At 38.3% G+C, this 19,926-nt stretch overlaps 1 protein-coding gene across 1 annotated transcript; it reads left to right on the forward strand.

The window, feature by feature from the left end:
- The first annotated feature begins 8,914 nt into the window (after positions 1 to 8,914).
- Positions 8,915 to 9,265, forward strand: LOC115622550. Its single transcript, XM_030516517.1, has one exon. The coding sequence runs from the start codon at positions 8,915 to 8,917 to the stop codon at positions 9,263 to 9,265; it is 351 nt and encodes a 116-aa protein (XP_030372377.1).
- The last annotated feature ends 10,661 nt before the right edge of the window (positions 9,266 to 19,926 follow it).

The raw sequence follows: 19,926 nt of genomic DNA on the forward strand, positions 1-19,926 counted from the left end.
AGCCGGCTGTATAATAGTATGTGTGTGTGTGTTTGTCAGTAGTGGGGGAAGCTGGCAGTGCCCTGCAATTGTTGCACGAAACGAGTGCAGTGCAAAACGATTTCGTTACGCTTGACTTGTTCAGGCCTGTTCGTCCCAGTGACGACGTCGGGCAGCAACAGTCGACGCAGACTTTGGCGTCCCGTCTTAATTTTCTTCTTCTTTTGCCGCTTGAGAGCATGAACTGCAACTGCAACTGGAAATACAGTCAAGGCACAATAAAATTTACTTAATGTCTATTGAATGAGCTCGAGTGAAAATTTGTATAGAAATTGCACATAAAAATATCAAACAAGGTTATATTCAAAAAGAATGTTTTAAATGAAGGGACAATTTTAATGAGCACAAATTTTCAATTTCAATTCAAATTTTCAACTAATGTCTAGTAAAATATTTATAAATTAGTCCCTTCTAACTCTAGAGTCTAAAGATAATTTAAATAAAATAAATAAACTCACCTCTCCCATGTTACGAGAAGTCATTTTTGTTCTTTATATTGTATCCTTTCTGATAGTAAGATTATTTCAGGCATGTTTCTTCCTACAGTATTCCAACAGCAGACACTTTTTAATATTAATCAATGTTTTTTCGTTACTTTAGATTAAGTTGTTTCCTATTCTGAAGTAGATTCAAACTACCGTTTTAAAAAAATGTAATTCAGAAGATTGTATTCAATTTAATATTTAAATACTTAAGAACGTGGCAATCATTCCCCACTGTTGATACTCTTTATCGGGCTTAACTGTGCACTAGCACAGCGACCCTCGGCAGCGTTACAATTCGTTGGCTTTTCAACGCGTATCGTTGGCTAATTTTTGGTTGGCTCAGCTCTTGTTGTTGGCGGCTCTTGTTCCGCCATTTAAGATGTTGTTGTTTGCATATTCGATTCCGTGCCTTATTTTATGCATTTTCAATCCATCTGCATTAAGGTTTACCGTTGTGCTGCATATCTAATCAATTTTGCGCAATATTTGTGGTTAGAGTCTGAGCTGTACTTTCTATCTCCACTTCTCGCAGCAACTTCAGCTACAGCATTCAAGTTTGGCAGATTTTAATTTGTGTATAGTTGTTGCTTTGCTTTTAACCAGCACACTGCTCTGCCTATCCCCCTTCTTCTGCCCTTTAAATTTGCATTCACGGCTTCGTTGTTTTAGCTTTTGCTTTCCACTTCACTTGGTGGCGGCGACTGCTCTTTAGTTTTTGCTTTAGCTGCTTGGCCATAAAATTGAATTTAGTTTGATTGCATTTGATTGTAGCTTATCAGATATTGCCAACACACTCTCACACAAACCCACACACACACACACACACACATACATATTAATGTGTATGTGTACATATATACTGAAGCACAAAGATTTATGCTTCGTTAACTTTTTAGTGCAATTGCAGGCAGCTTCTTTTCTTCTTTCTGCCTGTTGGCTGGCATAAGCTTAGATTTTGTGCACTCATAAATTTTATCAAATCAAATGAATAAGCAAGGCAGCATCAGCATCAAAAGCGAACTCATTTGCATAATGAAATAGACTTGCAAAAAGAGAGAGAGACAGAGGGATACACGCACACACGCACATATGTACAGTCTTTGGCAAAAGAAGTTGAACGTTAGTTTTAATTAACTTTTTTTGTGAGGAAATTACCGACGCTTAGACAAGTCATGTGAATAGATCATTTGATCACTTCCAGCAACGAATCACAGTCCAGCTATTGTTGTTGAAATGTTGGGTTGCCAGCGGGATCGCGATAAATGGCTCACATACTCACATATTCACAATTCACAAGTGTCGGGCCGTGGACGCATCGCTGATGACTTGAATGAGATGCTGTAGGCGCAAAACGCGCACTCATTTTCCCATTAGGGAAATGCCGGCATCGCCGTAATGTTAGTGTAGAAGTTTCGTCAGTGCCAAGAAAACTCTCACTTTGGTCTATTAATGATAATTCACACGTCAGCCGCAATGAAAAATCTTCAAGCTGTACGAGTATGAATATTATGCCGCGTTAATTGCGTCGCCAGGTCTGGCAGACTATTAGAGATGTGAGCGAATCGGATATATTTTCATGAATCGCGAAGATATATACATATATTCTTTTTTCCATATTTATTTAAGTGAAATCACAATTATTAACACTCAATGCAAATAAGTAAATGAAAATACACTTAAATGCTTATACTAGCACTTGAACTGACTGAAAGTCCAATATAGTCGACCATGATGGTACAGAGGATGGTTTTTGGAACAAAGCAATATTAGATAGAAGTCCTTTTATGGCAGTAAGTGAGTGCTGTCTAGCAACCTTCCTATTGATGGTTTCCATCTCTCAACCAATGCTTTACACGTAAAGTGTTAATACGCAGTTCACAGCCCGGCATCCGATGTGTTGACTAGAGCTCTAGCGTCACGCTTCCATCACCTGTGCCATAAATGTGCATCAATCGTCAAGGTGAGCTCAGGAAAAAGGCAATGCCTTGGCGCACGCCTTTGCCTAGTGAGGCGTTAAACGGGCGGCCGCTTATCAGACGCCCAGGGCCTGAGTTGACTGCCACGCCTGGCCCTGACATGCCGATGCCTTTGCAATTATCGTGGCCTGACATGCCGTTTGATTATTTTGTATTTTATAGATGGCAGATGGCAAAGTGCAAAGCCAAGCGACAACGCAAAGTAAATAAATGTTACAGCCTCTCACGCCTCGTTGAACAATTAAAAGCTGTCAAAATTTTGTATTGCTTCGCTTTGCTTTGGCTTGCTTTGTTTTCCGCAACAATCAAATGCCTTTTGATTGTCTATACCGGCCCGATACGGCCCTGCTCTCGGCCTCTTCTTTTTGTGGTGCACGCACACGCTGAACGCCAATTTTAAAATCATTTTCACACACGAATGCCTCCGACACGGGCCGGAAATGTTTTGCACTAAGAGATGAAGGAGCAAAAGAAAGCAGGCGCCCACGCAGCACCCACAATGGTAATGACGCCGCCATCGCCGCCGATAGGCGTGAAATGAAGTTTTTTGGACTCTATAAAAAAAATGTTAAATTAAAATTTTGCAGCGCTCAGCGCTCGCGTGCAAATTGTGCAATTGTGCGAATCTTTCAGCAAGCAAATTAAATGTAAAGATTAAAATGTGTGCGCAGTGAAATACCGAAATGCAATAAATTGTGTGCACCCATAGACTAGGCAGCAATAAAACCGGGGAGTGCAAGATATAAAAGCAATAAATACAATTACAAATATAAAAGATGAAATGAAATGAATCCGATACTGCACTCCAACAAGCGCTACTTGTAGCGGGTAATTTTCTTAAATTTGTTGTATACTCGTATGGTGCCAATAGAAATTACGCATAATATTTGTATTTCTTTATATGAATTCAACAAATCCGTTTACTAAATAGTGCAGAATTCTATTACATTAATTTAATCTTCAATTTCAATTAAGAGGAACAAGTTCTTGTCATCTAATATCTCATTTTATTAAAAATATTAAAAAGAGAGAAAAAAAGGTGAAGAAGAGGTTTCTTGAGTTATAATTTTTGCATCATTTCATTATTAGCTCAATGCAATAAATTTATTATTGGCTTATGTGAAGTTCAATTTGGGACGAATCTTAATCAGTCCATCAAGCTATCTTTAAGATTTATTTGATTGTTTTTAAATATAATTTTTATTTAGGCCTACTTATAAAGTACGAACATTTTAGCTTAGTGACTTTTCTATTACTTATTCTACAACATATTACTTTACTAACTATACTTTTTATGTAGGCACATGAACAAAATACTAATGTTGAAATTTATATTATTTATTTACAGGTAAGGCCAATTTAATGTTTAAACCTCAAGGTGTTGGCCCACCCCATAATGCCGCAAGCAAACGTAAGCTACTCAGTACTATTTCATTCGTTCATTTTCGTTCTGCAATGCAATGGCAACCTCAAAGTTTGTCATGCGGTTTGAATTTGAACGCCATAATAATTACCGCTTAAAATGAACTTTATTGTGCGGCAGCTTGCCGAACACCGCAAGGCCAATCAAAGCGTCATTGAAACGGAAACGGAAGCTGCAAGTCAAATAACAGTCGCTCTCCAGCAGGAAATGAAGCGCACAAGTAGCCAATGCGACCGCAAATTAGCGCGAGCCTTCGATTCGTCTTGTTTGCTCTTTGTGAGGCCATCTGACAGACCGACAGAACGACAGACCAAGCATGCGGCCATGCATAGAAAAATTCTGATTAATTTTTCAAAAATGAGAACGAATTGAGAGCAAGTGAGAAGCTGTACCCTTGGACTGGGTTTGGGCGCAACTTTGTCACTGTCAGCCTCAACGTCAGCAGCAGAATCAGCATCAGCATCAACTTTGATGCAGAGCGTTGAATGAACGTTCAAATGAACACCGCAATGAATGTGCGCAGCATGACAAATACGTAAAGTTTCTTTTGAAATTAAGCAGCATTTGCTGCCAATTCTTAACTACATCAGCAGGCCAAGCGGCTCACTGGCTGGAGCTGTTGTTGGTCGTAGTCCTGCTCCTGCTCCTGCTGCAGATGCTGCCGGCACTGAAACTTTGTCCTAGCTCTTTCTCTCTTTCCCTGCTCTCTCTCTCTGTGTCTCTCACACTCACTGTCGCTTTCCCTCTATTCGTAGTTCCCCTTTGCCTTTCTCTTTCATTTAACAAGCGAGTTTTTCTTTCGGCTTGTGTGCACTGTTAGTTTTTACTTGGCACTTTCTTCGGTTGCCCCTCAGCCTGCCGAACTCATTGGAAACTTTTGACACAGAAACTAATTTCGGCAAGCGGCTGCACCCTTCAGAGCCTCCCCAACACCCCCAACATCCCCCACTTCTCTGCAGTTGCTGTTGAGTTTTTCCTTTTGCGTTGTGCATTTAGTGGCTTTTCATTCTTTCGCTGATTGCAATATTTCATTGCCTTTGCGGTTCGTGTGTTGCATACTTTGGAGCGACATCGCTGAGGTTTGCTTTAATTAATTGCCAGCAGCCCTCATTGTCGCAATTCGCTGTCGCCGTTGCCGAAGCCGTCATCGTCTTTGCCGCATTCCGCATGCTGCATGCCGCTTGCATTTTAAAGTGATGGCAGCCCAGCCTGTGGTTTGAATGGTGCTTTAATTGCCGTTTGATTTGATTTACACGCTAGCGGTATTCTTGTCGTTGCTATTATTGTTGTTGTCATATTGAGCTTGTTGTGAAATGTTTCGGCCACTGCCTCCATTATCCACCGAACAATTAACGGGCTGCACTGCCGCCTCGGGGCCTTGCAAACAATAGCCTCAAACCTCAAACTTGTAATACCTAACACTTCAATCAGCCTGACTCGCCTCTGTATATCAAATTTTGTGAATTACCGCATCTCGATTATGTGATAAGTGTGATGCGCTGCTCATTTGCCGAATAGATCAAACCTTTAATTATAAATGACAGGCCAGGCAAACTGTTTAAGGCATTACTCAGAAGGGATTATTGAAAGCAATTTGATATGGAGTGTGGGCAAAACTGCATCTCCGATAATCACAAATTTTCGATGTTCAACATGCTCGTCAAAATCCATACTCAATACCTACGTTTTTAATGGATCAAATGTCTGTAATGCTTTGTTTCAAATATTTGGGAGGAGTATGCTCCCAATAGAACTAACATAAATGTTACTCAACGATGGGTATTCAATTCAACAAATGAAAGCCTATTTCAATGTATCTCTAACTTTCACTTCAAATTTGTTGTGGGTGCTGTGCGAGGCGGGAATGTATGTACATATTTATCAATATCCCCTTAATTAATTTCTGCATACGTGGTGCAATTTGCAATTTTGATTTTTGTTTTGAAAGTATTTATTTATTCATCAATATCCATTTTGAACGCTCCAAAGTAATCCCCTTAGATATAATGCACTTATAATAATACTATTATTGCTTTGAAGGGGATAAGATGGATATTGATGAATAAATAATACATCAACTAAATACTAATCATGTAATAAGTAACTGCTGAACTGCCTACTTTTTAATTTAACATTTCAAAAATTGTACACACGATATCTGACGAATTGCAAAATTTGATTTTGTTTATCGTTCAGAATACGAAAGTATACATATCTAATTACTTAAAATAAACCTAAATTAACGTTTCAGCCTATTCGAAGAAGGCCTCTGTGAAACATAGTAATTATTTATTTATTTATAAATATATATATACGAGTATTTATGGTTTGTAAGCAGCTATGTTTTATTCCACCAACTTCTATACTATAAGTTATATTTCCAATTTTGATAATTACAATGCATAAGTGCATCGTAACCTCAAAAGAATATTAAACCCACATACGTTGTTTCTGGAAGAACTTAATGCGTTTGCTTCTTTAAGCCACATTTTTAAGCTGATTGGTATAATATTAGTAAGAATAAGCGGACAGTTGGTATTGAAATATGATGTATATTAACAGCTATTATATTACCAGTTAATCGGGCAATTAGTGTCCCAACACATTCTTTACAAACTCAATTATGCCCGAAAATGAGATTCTAGCTTTTGTCTTTGTGGAAATTAGTCATAGAACTCGGTGAGTAAAAAAATCAATTTACGAAGTCAATTGCAAAAGCCGAAACCATCGCAGTTGACTGATCCAATACAATACCGCCACAAATACATACTTACCAACATATGTAGGTGTGAGTGAGTGTGTGTGTGTGTGTGTCTGTTTGCACAACCACCACATCCCCATGGAAGACAGCACTTTATACCTTTCATGCACTGTTGAAAGCAATAATTGAACATTTTTTGCTTCTGACTGTGTGCGCTTTGTCGATGAGTTTTGTAAATTAACATTATTGGCAAACGGCATCCAGCGAATGAGCAACAGAAGCATTAGCTGCAACAGCAGCAGCAGTAGCAGCGATAGCGGCAGCAAAAATTTACACAATTTGCAACAATAAAAACGCTGTAATTGAGATGCTGCAGCGCATCTTGCAAAGTCAATTACATAGGGATGGCGTGGCAAATGGAAAAGCGGATTTTATTGAGCTTCCATGGGCACGGGAGCCGGTTTGGGAGTGGGCTTGGGAGCATAACTGGGACATAGGTTGGGCCGCGGCTGATGCTAATGCTGACAGTTGCTGCTTGGCGAGTTTTCTGGCCAACTAGAGAGGTATAGCACATTTCATGTGAACAGAGTGAAATTTTCACTCTTGCAGTTAATAATTCAAATGGCTGCTGGGCAGCCAACAGTTGCTGCTGCGGATGCTGCAACAGCAGCACGCAAATGAAGCAATACGCTAAAGAGCTGATTTCGTTTCATTTTCAATTTAACTTACTTTTATTTCAATGTTGCCGGGGCACACGCTTCCAACGGTTTTCTTTTGCTCGGCGTGCTAAAAATTTTTGCAATTACCGCGAGGACAAGTGGAGAGGGAGTGGAGTGAGGAGAGGGATGTTGGGTAAGGGGCAGTCAACTCTAAAACAGAAGTTGGAATTACATTTTCAATATTTTGCACACCAGAGGCTTTGCCCCTGCAGCTCACTATTCAACGTTTCTGGTAACGTACATACTAAAGCGTCGTCTCATCATTTTTTTTTTTACTGTTACATCGCAGAGTGCCTTCGCTCTTGCCTATATCCTTTTACTTCACAGCTATAAATTTTTAACTACAAGCTCTTGAATGCAATTACTTTTCAATCTTTTTCCTGTCGCTGTCTCTGTGTCGGTGTATTGGTATGGTGTGTCTGTGTCTGTGCCTGTGTATGTGTAGTTGCAGCGAAAATGGCTTATTTCAACATTAAACTTTGAAAAGTTCGTTGAATTTCGTTTAAGAAGCAAAAGTTTTCCATAATTTTGCCAGCGTTTTTTTCCTATCACTTCCCATCACATTTTTTTTCTCTTTACTATTTATTTTGCCAAAGTAAGGCGTGCGAATGATATATATATACATATACTACATAAGACTAGGTTCAACTTTGTTTTATTTGATCAAGAAACTGACATAATTGGCTATGCAAAAAATATGAGTACGATTTCGTGGCACTTTGCGATGTGACAAGGCAGTTAAAAAAGTTTATCTTGCGACTTAAAACAGAAAACTAGCATTCTCATTCTATGAATTTTGAAATTGGAATTTGGATTAACATTGACTTTATGTGGGCTTGGAGGGGCTTAGCATATAAGCCAAGTCAGCCAATCTATTAAAGGTATAAAAACGGTGACTCTTTTGATATCAATACTCCTTCTTTCAACTACCATAGCATTCGATTGAGTTCTACTCTCTGAGATCATTAATGAAAATTCTTGGAATCGAGCAGCTGTCCCAGCCAGATAATCCACGCAAACGGCCGACAGACAACGCCTACGGACATCGCTCGGGTTCGCCCTCCATGTTACCCTTTTGCACCGATAGGTCGAGCGAGCAATAACTTGTCTATTCACCTTATATCGATGGTTCAGTCCCATCAGCTGCTTGGGGAAGTACGTTTTGTAATGTCACTTAATCTTTTTATAGGCCGAATGAATTTTTTAAATTGCTAACACGTCGGCGCATGCTCGCAGCTTGCAGTCGTCAAACGCTTGTCCATTACAACGGATTAGTGAGCGGATTAAGAATGAACGTGTTTGCAAAATAAGAAAACTTTATGGCGGCAAGCAGATTAAGAATGAATCGTTTTTTATTGCGACAATGTACAAGTCAAAAATGCAGGACATGCATTCGAAGCAACAGGTAGAGGGACGATCGGGCAGCAAAGCAAAAGGGCAAAAGGGATAGGTACCTGACCCTGACGAGGCAGCCCTTCTGGTCTTCTAAAGTATAAAAAGCTATACATTCTTTGCCACAGACCACAAACGCAGCTCAATCGCAAAGGCAGCAACATCTAAGAACTTCGAAAATGTCACAATATCAGAAACAAGTCAACGAGGCTGGAACCCTTTCGAGACATTTGGAGAACCAGCGCCGACAGGGCCCCACCGTCACCTATCATCTGTACCTCTATCGGGAGGAACTGTCCCGACGCAATGTCGAGTATATGCGTTTGTCTAAGGCCAAGTATTTCATCACGGAGAAGCTGCTGGCCAAGACGGTGCGCAATCTCAAGAGTTGCAGTGTGGATGAGCTCAAAGCGGTCAATCACCAGATTGTGTTCCGACATAAGTTGAAGCGTCAGATACATCGTCTGCGGAAACTGCAAAGTCTCGGCATCAAGAATGCCAATCCGCACATGGAAAGCACGGAGCTTTAAGGCAACATAACAACAGGAACTCAAGCGCCGATAGCAGCTCTATTACCTGAGCATAGAGTTTGGCTTATTTGGCATAGTTTAAGCCAGTTTAAGTGGCGGGCACTGCACACAATTCATAATCTTATGTTTCTTTTTATTTAACTTTTTATTAGAAAAGGAGTTTGGTTGTTTTTTGCAAATAAAATTATAAATAACACCTCTGGGTGGTATGGTAGAGTAGAATAAGTACACAATAATACTTACTATAGCTATAAGTACTTCCAATAAAGATATATAAAAATATAACTTTTTTGTTAATAAAAATAAATATGACAAAGTTGACCGCCACAAGTTTATTCCATTGCTTAATTTCTAACAGAGTATTAGGTAATGGTGGCTTAAATGAGCATTGCAGAGCAGACTGTGTAGCTATTACCTTCTTTTTCATACAAATTTGTCGAAATTAGCAAAACCATGAGTTTACTTATGGAATTGATCGAATCGAATATTTAAATACATATGTACAAATATCCTATATTGGTGGATACCTTTCTGCTTTGCCAATAGTAGTTTTCTCCCTTTTTCGCTACGTCCGGCTCGACATATATATATATTATATCATAAACTTAAAATCTAGGCTACGACAGGTCAGGGAATGGATCATTTTTCGGCCATTACATCCAGTTAGTGTTTATGCCCGCAGCTGTTTTTAATGTTGCTGCATTGGCTTAAAACTAATTTAATTTTAAACATGTTCCAATTTATTCAAGTGACTACAGAGTGTTACGAGTTGGGTGATCCCAATTATAGTATTCCAGTCTTGCTTTTCTTTGAAAATTGTCCACTATTTGAAAACAATCGACCTAAAATATTATAATGACGTAACAAATTAATCCGTATCCTTAAATTAATAATTGTCTTAGCAACTTTATTTGGTTTTTTTTGTTGGCATTATTTTGAGTTAATCTTTTATACAAAGTTATTTCAACAATTGGATCTGTCATATAGCTGTAGTTAGTTTTCAAAGTAAAACCACTTTAAATAAATAACAATTTCGAAGAGAAAAACCTAATAAACGAATGCAATTTCAGGCTTTTTATGAAAAAAGCTTCGTTTGAATTGCAAACTTATTTCATAGACGAACTTGTGAGTTAGCAAATGAGTTTAAATTTAAGCTTCAACTAAGCTAAATGCGCTTTTGGTGATATTATTTAACCGGCTGACATTACTTTTATAATAAACCGTTTAGCTATAAGATTTATTCGATTAGCTATGCATTCACATGCATCGCCGTGGTAAATAATCCATTTATCGGAATGTACCGTTTAGTGTGCATCGAGTAGTTTCATTAGCGTCAATTCCATGGAACTAATTCTTCTTGACAATGAACCAGGCAAGTTAACCGCCGCCACACTTCAGATCTCCTCTCCACCACTTCCTCGTCAGCATCCAAACCGCTGGTCCCCTGTGAAACAACTGTTGAGAGGAATGCGCATCCAAATGCAAATTTAAAACGAAGTCAAGCACATAGTTAGATTTAAATTCAACGACAAGGAGGAGAAGAAGAAGAAGTCGTCGTGGTACTCCGCAGACAACGTCTAATTGAGTTCCATAGAATTTTGACATGTGTCAAATGAAAGTCGCAAACATGCCAAGCTGTCAAAGGAAAGAGGCCGCGAGGCTATTTTCACTTCCCCACCACTTCCCCGTACCAAAGGCAATGTGCGTTTTAATTTATGCACAATTTATGGCCAATGGGTGCACTGAACTTTGGCAACGTCAGCGCAATCGTTGGCGTCATATGCGGCGTCGGTGTCATGCCGCATCAATCGCAAACGGTTCTTATCACCGTGGCTGTAACTTACATTCTACATAGGAGCTGTTGATTGAATTTAATGCTTTCTGTAGAACCAATAATCGATAAATGAAATTTAAGAAATAAAAGTTGGAACACATCTACAATACAAGTATTTTGAAATCAGATTTCAACAAATCTTGTTGCTTGTTTCTCTACATAAAATAAACCAATTTCATTGTCTTTTAGCATTCATACGTATTGCATTTGTAATGTATATGAACATATTCAAAACGACAAATCTGGACTAGTCCTAAACTATTAATTTTCAAAACGAAATTTTCTATTACTCTATTAGGGAGAAGTCGTACAGATGTGGCGAAGATAATTATTTACTGCAAATAGTGGTACATTTAAAGGATATCTTAAATATTTTGTATATATTTTTCTCCATTATGTGCCTCAAACCTTAGTGTTTTCGCAAAACAAGTAGTTTTACACCACTGTGCTTCAGTTGAGCTGACTGGGCTGGACATGCTAGCTGGCTCGCTGGCTCGCTGGCTGGTCGGTTCGCTGTCTGGTCTGGAATTTATTTGCACAGCAAGTGTCAATGCTCGTCGTTTGTTTGCTTGGCGGCATTCAAAAGAAGACATTTCCATGTGCAGGCTAAAAATGAAAAATTGCCGCCAAAGCCGCAAACGATGCTGCGACAAAGGCGAGAATGTCACACATGCCACGGCATACTCATAAAATGTGAGCCACTATGCCGGCCATTTAATTGCACATAATTTGCACAAAGTGTTTTACACTTAAGTTAACGCCAGCATAATTATTTTCTCCCAAATAATAATATATTATATTAAATGCAACAAGCGGGGATTGCAAAATTGTGAAATTATTAATGAATGCGGCATAATAAATAAATGGTGCGCGTAATGCGGCCAGTAAGTCAATTTTATTATTGAAATGCCCGCAGATCAAACAAAACCGAAGCCCCACACACACACCCTTCCGCGACCATATAATATGTGCATTAACAATTATAATTCCGCAACTTACACATGCACACACTCACATATGTATGCAGCTGTTGTCAAATGCAGACATATGCCCGCTCACATATACATACATACATACATACATACATACGAGCATAGTACTCATGGCACGACAATTTGCAAACACTTAAAAGTATGCTATGAAAAATGGCATAAACATTAAATTTTCCGCACAATCAATTTCTTAACCATGGCCCTCACATCAACACAGATATACCCGCACGCACACACACACACACACACACACACACACACACACACACACACACACGCACACAAACGAATGCATGGTAAAGTCTACAAATTTATTTTGCAATTTATTTATGCTTTTACCGGCTGTGCCAGCAGATGGCTTTATCGTCTCAACTTCCTGCCTTCAATTGCGATAAAAGTGTGTATGTATTATACATACACAAACATATATTTATGTATAAGGTATATTGCAAAAAATACCGAAAGTATTCAATCAGTTTGTTTAAGCTGAAAATTGAATTTGTATTATGAAAGGAAATAAATATAGTCATCTGGATGAAGTTACATGAATCGTTGGTTGCCAAAGGTGATAATGGATGAACAAATTAAAAATGAGGAACACAAATACTTTCTAATGAAATAATTGGTACTAAATATAATTCATTTTTCTGTAGTAATCTACAGTGAAAAGTAGTTAGATGTTAGTTACCTTTGACCCATCTTAAAATACAGATTCATATGTGATGCTTATTGTTGTACATGAAAACTTGTATATACTGATTTCTTAAATTATTATTTTTATTTTATAAATAATATTATTGAATTTAATTAAAACTGTGGTCACGTTAAGGTTTGGTTTAAGCTGGCTTTTATTTAAAATTCCTTATAATAGCTTTACTAAAAGATAATCTTATGCACAATGATTCCCCTTACCACAAAAATAAGTTTGCAGTTGCATATTCTTTAGATTGAGGTGTAAGCTAAATTGATAGCCACAACTATGGCTACAACTGGAACGAGTCGATTAGTGGGCTTTCATTATGAACATCATTTTCATTACATTTATTAGAACGCAAAGTGGCAGCTGGCAGTTGTTGTCGCCCCCACCACTCATCCCACAGACCGTCTGTCCTCTTTTGGCCGCACATCCTTACTGAGCGACCGGTTTCAAGTTAATGCAATAAATAAAATTTAAACTGCACCGTCGGGCATGTTTAGCCGCATGAAAAGCGTCAGTAAGCCGTGCTCGCCTAAGAAGTTGGCTGTTTATCTTAGCCGTCTCTGCCTTTGTTTGCCTGCCATGCTACCATTTTGCCATTCTGCTGTCCTGGTATCCTGCCTGTCACCACTTGCGTCGTTATAACTACAGTGGGAAAATAGAAGATGTTGCGATCAAATCGCGTCACCGTCAGCTTAAGCTGAAGAGTACAGAAGTACTGTTTCCACATTTCATACACAATTTAAAGAAATTAAATTACAAATTATAATGCTATAATTTTTAAAACGTTTGAATTAGTAAATAGTTGCAAACATCGAATTATTTAATTTTAAATATGAAAATTCTCTTACTCTAACGGTTCAATTAAATGTCGAACAGCTTACAAAAGTTTGGAAAAGCATCCATAGAACATGCATTGCTTGTTCATATGGTAAATCTGTATGTATGTATATACATATATTCTTTATGGCACCAGTTGAACTATTACTGAAGAAACTGAAAAACTTCAAAAGCTGCAAAATAATTTGTATTCTCCTTTATTCCTATGTATGTAGGTGGCTTCCATCGTTTTCTTTAAGAAACTTTCTACTTTAACTCCCACAGTGTTGCTCGTGTTGTTGTTGTCCCATTTAGTTGGCAGAGTTGGTCGGCTGGTTTGTTGGTTGGTTGGTTGACTTGCCTGCTCGCTAGCTTGGCCAACTGCTCTAATGAGTTTACAAAAAGTTTTGCTTTAATAAATGCGCAAAAGGCACAACAACAACAACAAGTAGCAATGGGTGCCAGGACAGAAGCGAGGGAACTGAGCAACAAACTGGGCTCAGCAACGAGCATGTTACACAAATTAGAGAGTGAGCAAAACTGTCATCAACGTGTCTGGACCTGGGCCCGGTCTCAGTATGCGTCTTGGTCTGGCCAGTGGCTAGAAGCTTCTGCTTCTTCCTAGAATCTTCATTATACCTGGCACCCGCATTAAACTGCACATTTATGTATTTGTTTACCTGTTCAAGTTGTCGTCGTAGTTGTCGTTGTTATTGTAGTTGCTGTTGCTGTTACTGTTATTGCAGTTGTTGCTGCCTGTTACTTTCTTACGACTTAAGGCAAAGTTCGTGTATTTATGTAGGGCGAATATGCATTTTAATTAGTTTAGCACAAGTTGCAGCTCAGGGCAAATAATCACAAGGCCCCGCTGCCCTCAGCCGCTCAGCCTGCGAATGGATCAAGGCTCGGCCAAGTCAGTAGGTTTTGTTAATTGCGTAAATTTAATGCTTGTTGTTGCCGCTGCACTTTAATGCAAGTCGGTTGTTGCTGGTGCTGCAAAGTTTTGGCCTCTTCAGCGTGTCGGCAGCACCACAAAAGTTGTTAACATTTCACATTTCAGAAAGTAGCAAATTCAATTAGAATGTTGTACATGTTGTACACACCAACACACACACTCCAAAACAAAGGCATTGTGCGTTTTAGCAAATTACTTTAATGTCTAAAAGCTGCATCTACTTATGCTCCACTTAGTTCTGCAATAAATCTACAACATCATCTGCACAGCTTTACATTTAATTTACTTGGGAATGTTACACACGCTCGTAAATAAATTAATTTATTTTGCAAGACGCTACATAAATCTGTTGACTGTTTGGTGTTTGTGGTTGCTCTTGTATGGGCATATTTTTGCGACCCCAAATGCAAACAATTTAAATAAATTTGTTTGAATTATGCCAATGCCACTTGATGGCACTTTAACGAGCTGCTCAAAAGTAAAAGCCAGTGAACATTTCGCCTCTGCTGCATTTGACGCGCCCCAAAAGAAACATCAAGCAGCATCAAGCAAATTAGTTGCATGCTAGCTAGTGGCCTTGCAAAAACTCATTAAGTTTTCAATAAATTAAATTCAAAATAAATAAAATGCAGAAGCGGACGCATCTCCTGCCCTGCCCTGCCCTTCATCTTTGCTGCAGCTGCCTGTCAACGCTGCTGCCACTTCATCTTCTTCCTTTTCACCACAGCCACTGCTACAGCCATCAAAGTTGCACACGTCGCTCAGTCAACCACCGCCAAGCCAAGCTATGCCACACCATGCCATGCCACCTCATGTTTCGTCTCCCACTCAGCCTGTCTGTCAGCTCATGTTGTTGCCAAGGCTTAAAGCAGCGGAGCAGTTTTTAGGTATGCGTATATAAACCAATCAAGAGCGTGAAAATCGTAAAGTTTTTAATGAAAATCACAAATAATTGGATTGGGTTTTTTTAAGTTCAAAATAAGTTAAAATTACAAGAAGGTTTTCAAATCAACGAATCAAACGAATTGTTCCAATTTTAATCAAACCATTCTAGATGTTAAAAATCAAAACATGCATGAAAATAAATGAAAAGTGGTGTCCGAGTTAGAAATAGTGTTTCGGGGAGTGGCACGCTATTTACATCAGTGAGCGATATCAATGACGATAGTTCAGTTCAGTGCCGGGATCGTGACACGCACGATCGCATATAAATATAAATTTCTTCATTCGCACATCTCTATCCTAAATAGCAGCAGCAACGGCAGCTTGGTAGATTTTCAGCAGATTTTTCTTTTTTAACGCTCGTTTTTCGTCTGCACAGTTTAATGCTCAGCTGAATCGAATTATAGATACTTAGTGCGCTGCTGCCACTTCCGTTGCCCGTATTTATATGTATATAGATGTACTATTTGCGAGTGGATGTGGGAGCTGGGTAGTCTGAGCCGCGCTTAGTGGCATTTGAAAGCTGTTGATGGCAGCGCGTAAATTTGGCGCTCAAAAGCGGTGATTATGTCGACAACGTTTGCTGCTTTAGGTTCCCTGCTTAGGTCGCCGACTGGATGTCTGGCTGGCTGCCTGCCCGGCTCATTACCTAACCAATTTTTCTTCTTTGCCACACACTGCTTAGTTCCAAAGGCGCACGCCACTTGAATAAATTAAGACGTTTACCTACCTGCCCGACCTGTTTCTTATCCTTGCAGACATGCAACCTGCTAAATGAAATTGTTAATCTACAGCGTGCACAACTCTGCGTATACTTGATATGTCTTTAGTTACCTTTGCGCCATTTGAGCGCAAGATTTGTTAGGGACTTGCAATGCAGTCCGCTCCTTCTCTTTACTCTCTTCATCCATCTCGCTCGGTCTGTCTCTTATCTGCCTCCTTGTGTCTTCACTTTGCCAGCTCATTACGTTTTGGCAATGTAATTTTTGCAGCCACTGTATACGCCTCCTGCTGACGTTCGTCAATCTGACTCTCTGTCTTGTCAGTCTGCTTAACTGTCTTTCTTAAGCGGCTTATTGTATGAGTAAGCCCCATTTACCAGCTGCATATGCAGCTTTTCTTTTCATGCTTCCCACAACTCTAATTGCATTTTGAATGTTTCAGCTTGCTTTCTGCTTGCTGCGTCGGGGTGTGAGTGTCTGTGTGTCTGTGCGTTTGTGTGAGTGCATTGACAGTTTGCTGTTCTGCAAATTGGCAAATGATTACTTGAATTTATATTAAACTTTAACATCAAGTCACTTAATTAGCTGCACTGCCAGTAACTTGCGCTCAACGTTTTTCAAGCTCTGACTTTGCGTTAACTACTTTTTTATTTGGCCATCAATCTGCGGCCAAGTCCTTTGGGTGTGTACATCAGGCTATTGTTGCTGTAGTTATTGTAGTTTTTGTAGTTGCCGCACGCCCGACAGATAACTGCAAGACAATAACAAAAAAGTTTTAGCCCGCGCGCTTGGCAATGTGGCGCACAACTTTGGTTGGAAGTCAAGTTGAAAATATATTGAAAAATGCAGTAGATTTTTTTCCTACTTGACTCAAAGTTTTCCTCGCTGTGCGTTTTGTGGGCTTTGCTTTTGCTTAAACTGACGTAAATTTATAATGACAAATTGCATTTGGAGCAATTGCCTGAGAAAGGCGCTGGGAAATGTGCAAAAAATTAAACTTAAAACGTTCAGAGAGTTGCAACGCAATTGAGTGTGAAAAATTATGATGCACCCGTAAAGGAAGAACTAAATAAATTGCTTTTCAAAAATTTACTCTCTTGCACATAACATCTTAATAACCAAATGATTACCATAACTTGCATTTAATTTAACGTTATTAAAATTGGTATAGCCATTATATAAGTTTCTCTGATATCTATTACAAGGTGTAATTAAAAGTAACAGAACTTTGGAAAAAATAACTTTTTTGGGGTGGCGGAATTTGAATGTGACTAGTTGGTTGAAAATGTACTTCTCCCACTGACTTTCGGAATAAATTTCGTGAAATAAGTGACAGTATATTTGTGTATTTCGTATAAAAATGGGCATCAAACAAAGAGCAAAACTTAGGTTGGTTTACGAACCCAAAACAACTTTTTCTCAAACGTTTTAATTGATAAAACAATTGATCTTAAGCAAACAATTTGGTCTGGTTCCTGCTTTGTTCTGCACAAGCTCACTGATAACCAGTAAATCGCATTTTAACAATCAACTCATCCCCAAATTTTCGGAAAAATGCATTTGCCGTTAAAATGATAACAGTATGTAGACATAGAAGCCAAATAAAAGGCTATTTATGATAAAAAATAAATTGATTTCAGTGCAAACAAATAGTAAACCCTTGATAAGCGCTCATGCAATCAAATATTTTGATAAGATATTTTGCATAATAAGACTCAGCACATTGGAAAATATCCCTTGTTAGGCCTAGATCATTCGATGATTTCCCAATTTAAAAGGGATTTAGGAGGAGAGTAAAGAAATAGCATTCTTAAATTATTTTTACAAGTACGAGATGTTGCCTAATTTTTTTAATGATGATAAATTTGATTTTCTTCTTAAAAATTTTAAAAAATATTGATGTTGGAAATTTTGCATTCTTATTCATTCTGTTTTCAATAAGTTTCTATATTTTGTTTAAATGCCAGAGGAATATAGCATATAGTATATTTTAACGGCCAAGTATTTCCTAAATTCACTTGAAATATAATGAAAGTAAGAACCAAATGTACCCGTATATAAGCAAATACATCGCACCCACTAGCATAATTCAGATCAATTTTACACATGGGAAAATATGAATAAAAGCCACTTAAGAATTATCTACATATGTGAAAATAAAAATGTTCAATGTAAGTATTCGAGTGGATATTCGACTTAATTTTGTAACATCCAATTAAATTGACGAAAATACGAATAGGAGCTATGAATGTACTATATGAATTACAGTTCATGCTATTATCCCATTAAGAAGGTGAAGAATTTTTAAAAGTATTCAGATCTAGAGCATTGCCAATTTGCAGCGCAACAGTGCGTATGCATAATATACCCAACTAGCTAACAATGATATCGTTAATAATAACCAGACAAAGTGGCTCAAATTCCTCTCAGACAATTTTTTATGTTGCTACGGTTGTTGTAGCTATTGTTGTAGCTATTGTTGTTGGTGTTATTCTTGTTGTTGTTCCCGTTGCTTTGTAGATATAGTGCGCTGAATGCCTTGGGGCGCTGGGTCATGGCAACTTTTGCCTTGGCCCAGCGCGATAAAGAAAAAATGACACGTTTTTAATTTTACTTCACACCTACACACACACACACACACACCTCTGCACACTTCTGCACACCTTCCGGGCAATAGTAACAGCAACAACAACAACAGCTGCAGCAACAAGATGTAAGGAGCAGCAGCCACAGCCAGGCCATGTAATCAAAACTGCAAGAGCAACAGTCACAACAACAACAATAACAAGAACAACAACGACAACAGCAACAACAACAGCAACAATGCAACAACTAACAATGGCGTGTTGCAACTAACTGCACTACATACAAAACGCAATGCAAGGCGAGATAGAGAAAAATTAGATTTATCACGAGTGGTTGCCGGAAAAATTGTCAACATTTATCAACATTTTTCAACGCGCGGCGACGTGGTGTGCCGACACTTTAAGAAGCGGCCATGCACTGTAGTCCGCGTTGTAATCCTTTCAGGATAAAATTGCTACAGTCAAAAGAACAATTCGTGTTTAAAGAGGCAGAAAGAGAGATATTTATTTATTTATGCTGCTACAGTCAAAAGTAATTCAATATTAAGATCCAATTCTTATTTAATAGAAGCAGAAAGAGATATATATTTATTTTTATATGTTGAACCTTTGAAAAGTCGTCAATATTACAAGTAATGAATTCTTATAATACCAATAAGGTCAGCTTTAAGAAATTCATTCATATTCTAACAATTTTGGAATGGAAATGGAACACCCATAAATATTCACGAAATCCAATAATTCGAATGGTTGAATGTTCTTCGTTAATAATTTGTCACAAAATTCCATGCACTTTCAAACATTCCTCCTATTATCTAGCCACCTTGTTGTGGGAAAAACATAAACAAATTAAACAGCAGCAATCATCTATAAAAAAAGTTATAAAATAAATTACAAATACCGCATTTAAGTAATGTGTATAAATATGAATTTGATTAAAGCTTTCAAATCCTATTGTATTCATTCAAATCTTCACAGTAATCCTCCGAATGCAATGCGCAATTTATGTCGACGAATTTTTCGTTTTTCAATTCGAAAAATGTGTTTTTGGCTTTCAGTACCTTTTTGGAGTTGGCTTGAATCTCTTCAATCATGTCAAAACGGTGTCCCCGGAG

The sequence above is a fragment of the Scaptodrosophila lebanonensis genome, unplaced genomic scaffold (assembly GCF_003285725.1).
Source record: "Scaptodrosophila lebanonensis strain 11010-0011.00,11010-0021.00 unplaced genomic scaffold, SlebRS2 tig00000043-arrow-pilon, whole genome shotgun sequence".
NCBI classification, from domain to species: Eukaryota; Metazoa; Arthropoda; class Insecta; order Diptera; family Drosophilidae; genus Scaptodrosophila; species Scaptodrosophila lebanonensis.

Coding starts and splice junctions, on each gene's coding strand:
- LOC115622550 (XM_030516517.1), top strand. CDS start 8,915: ATGTCACAATATCAGAAACAAGTCAACGAGGCTGGAACCCTTTCGAGA.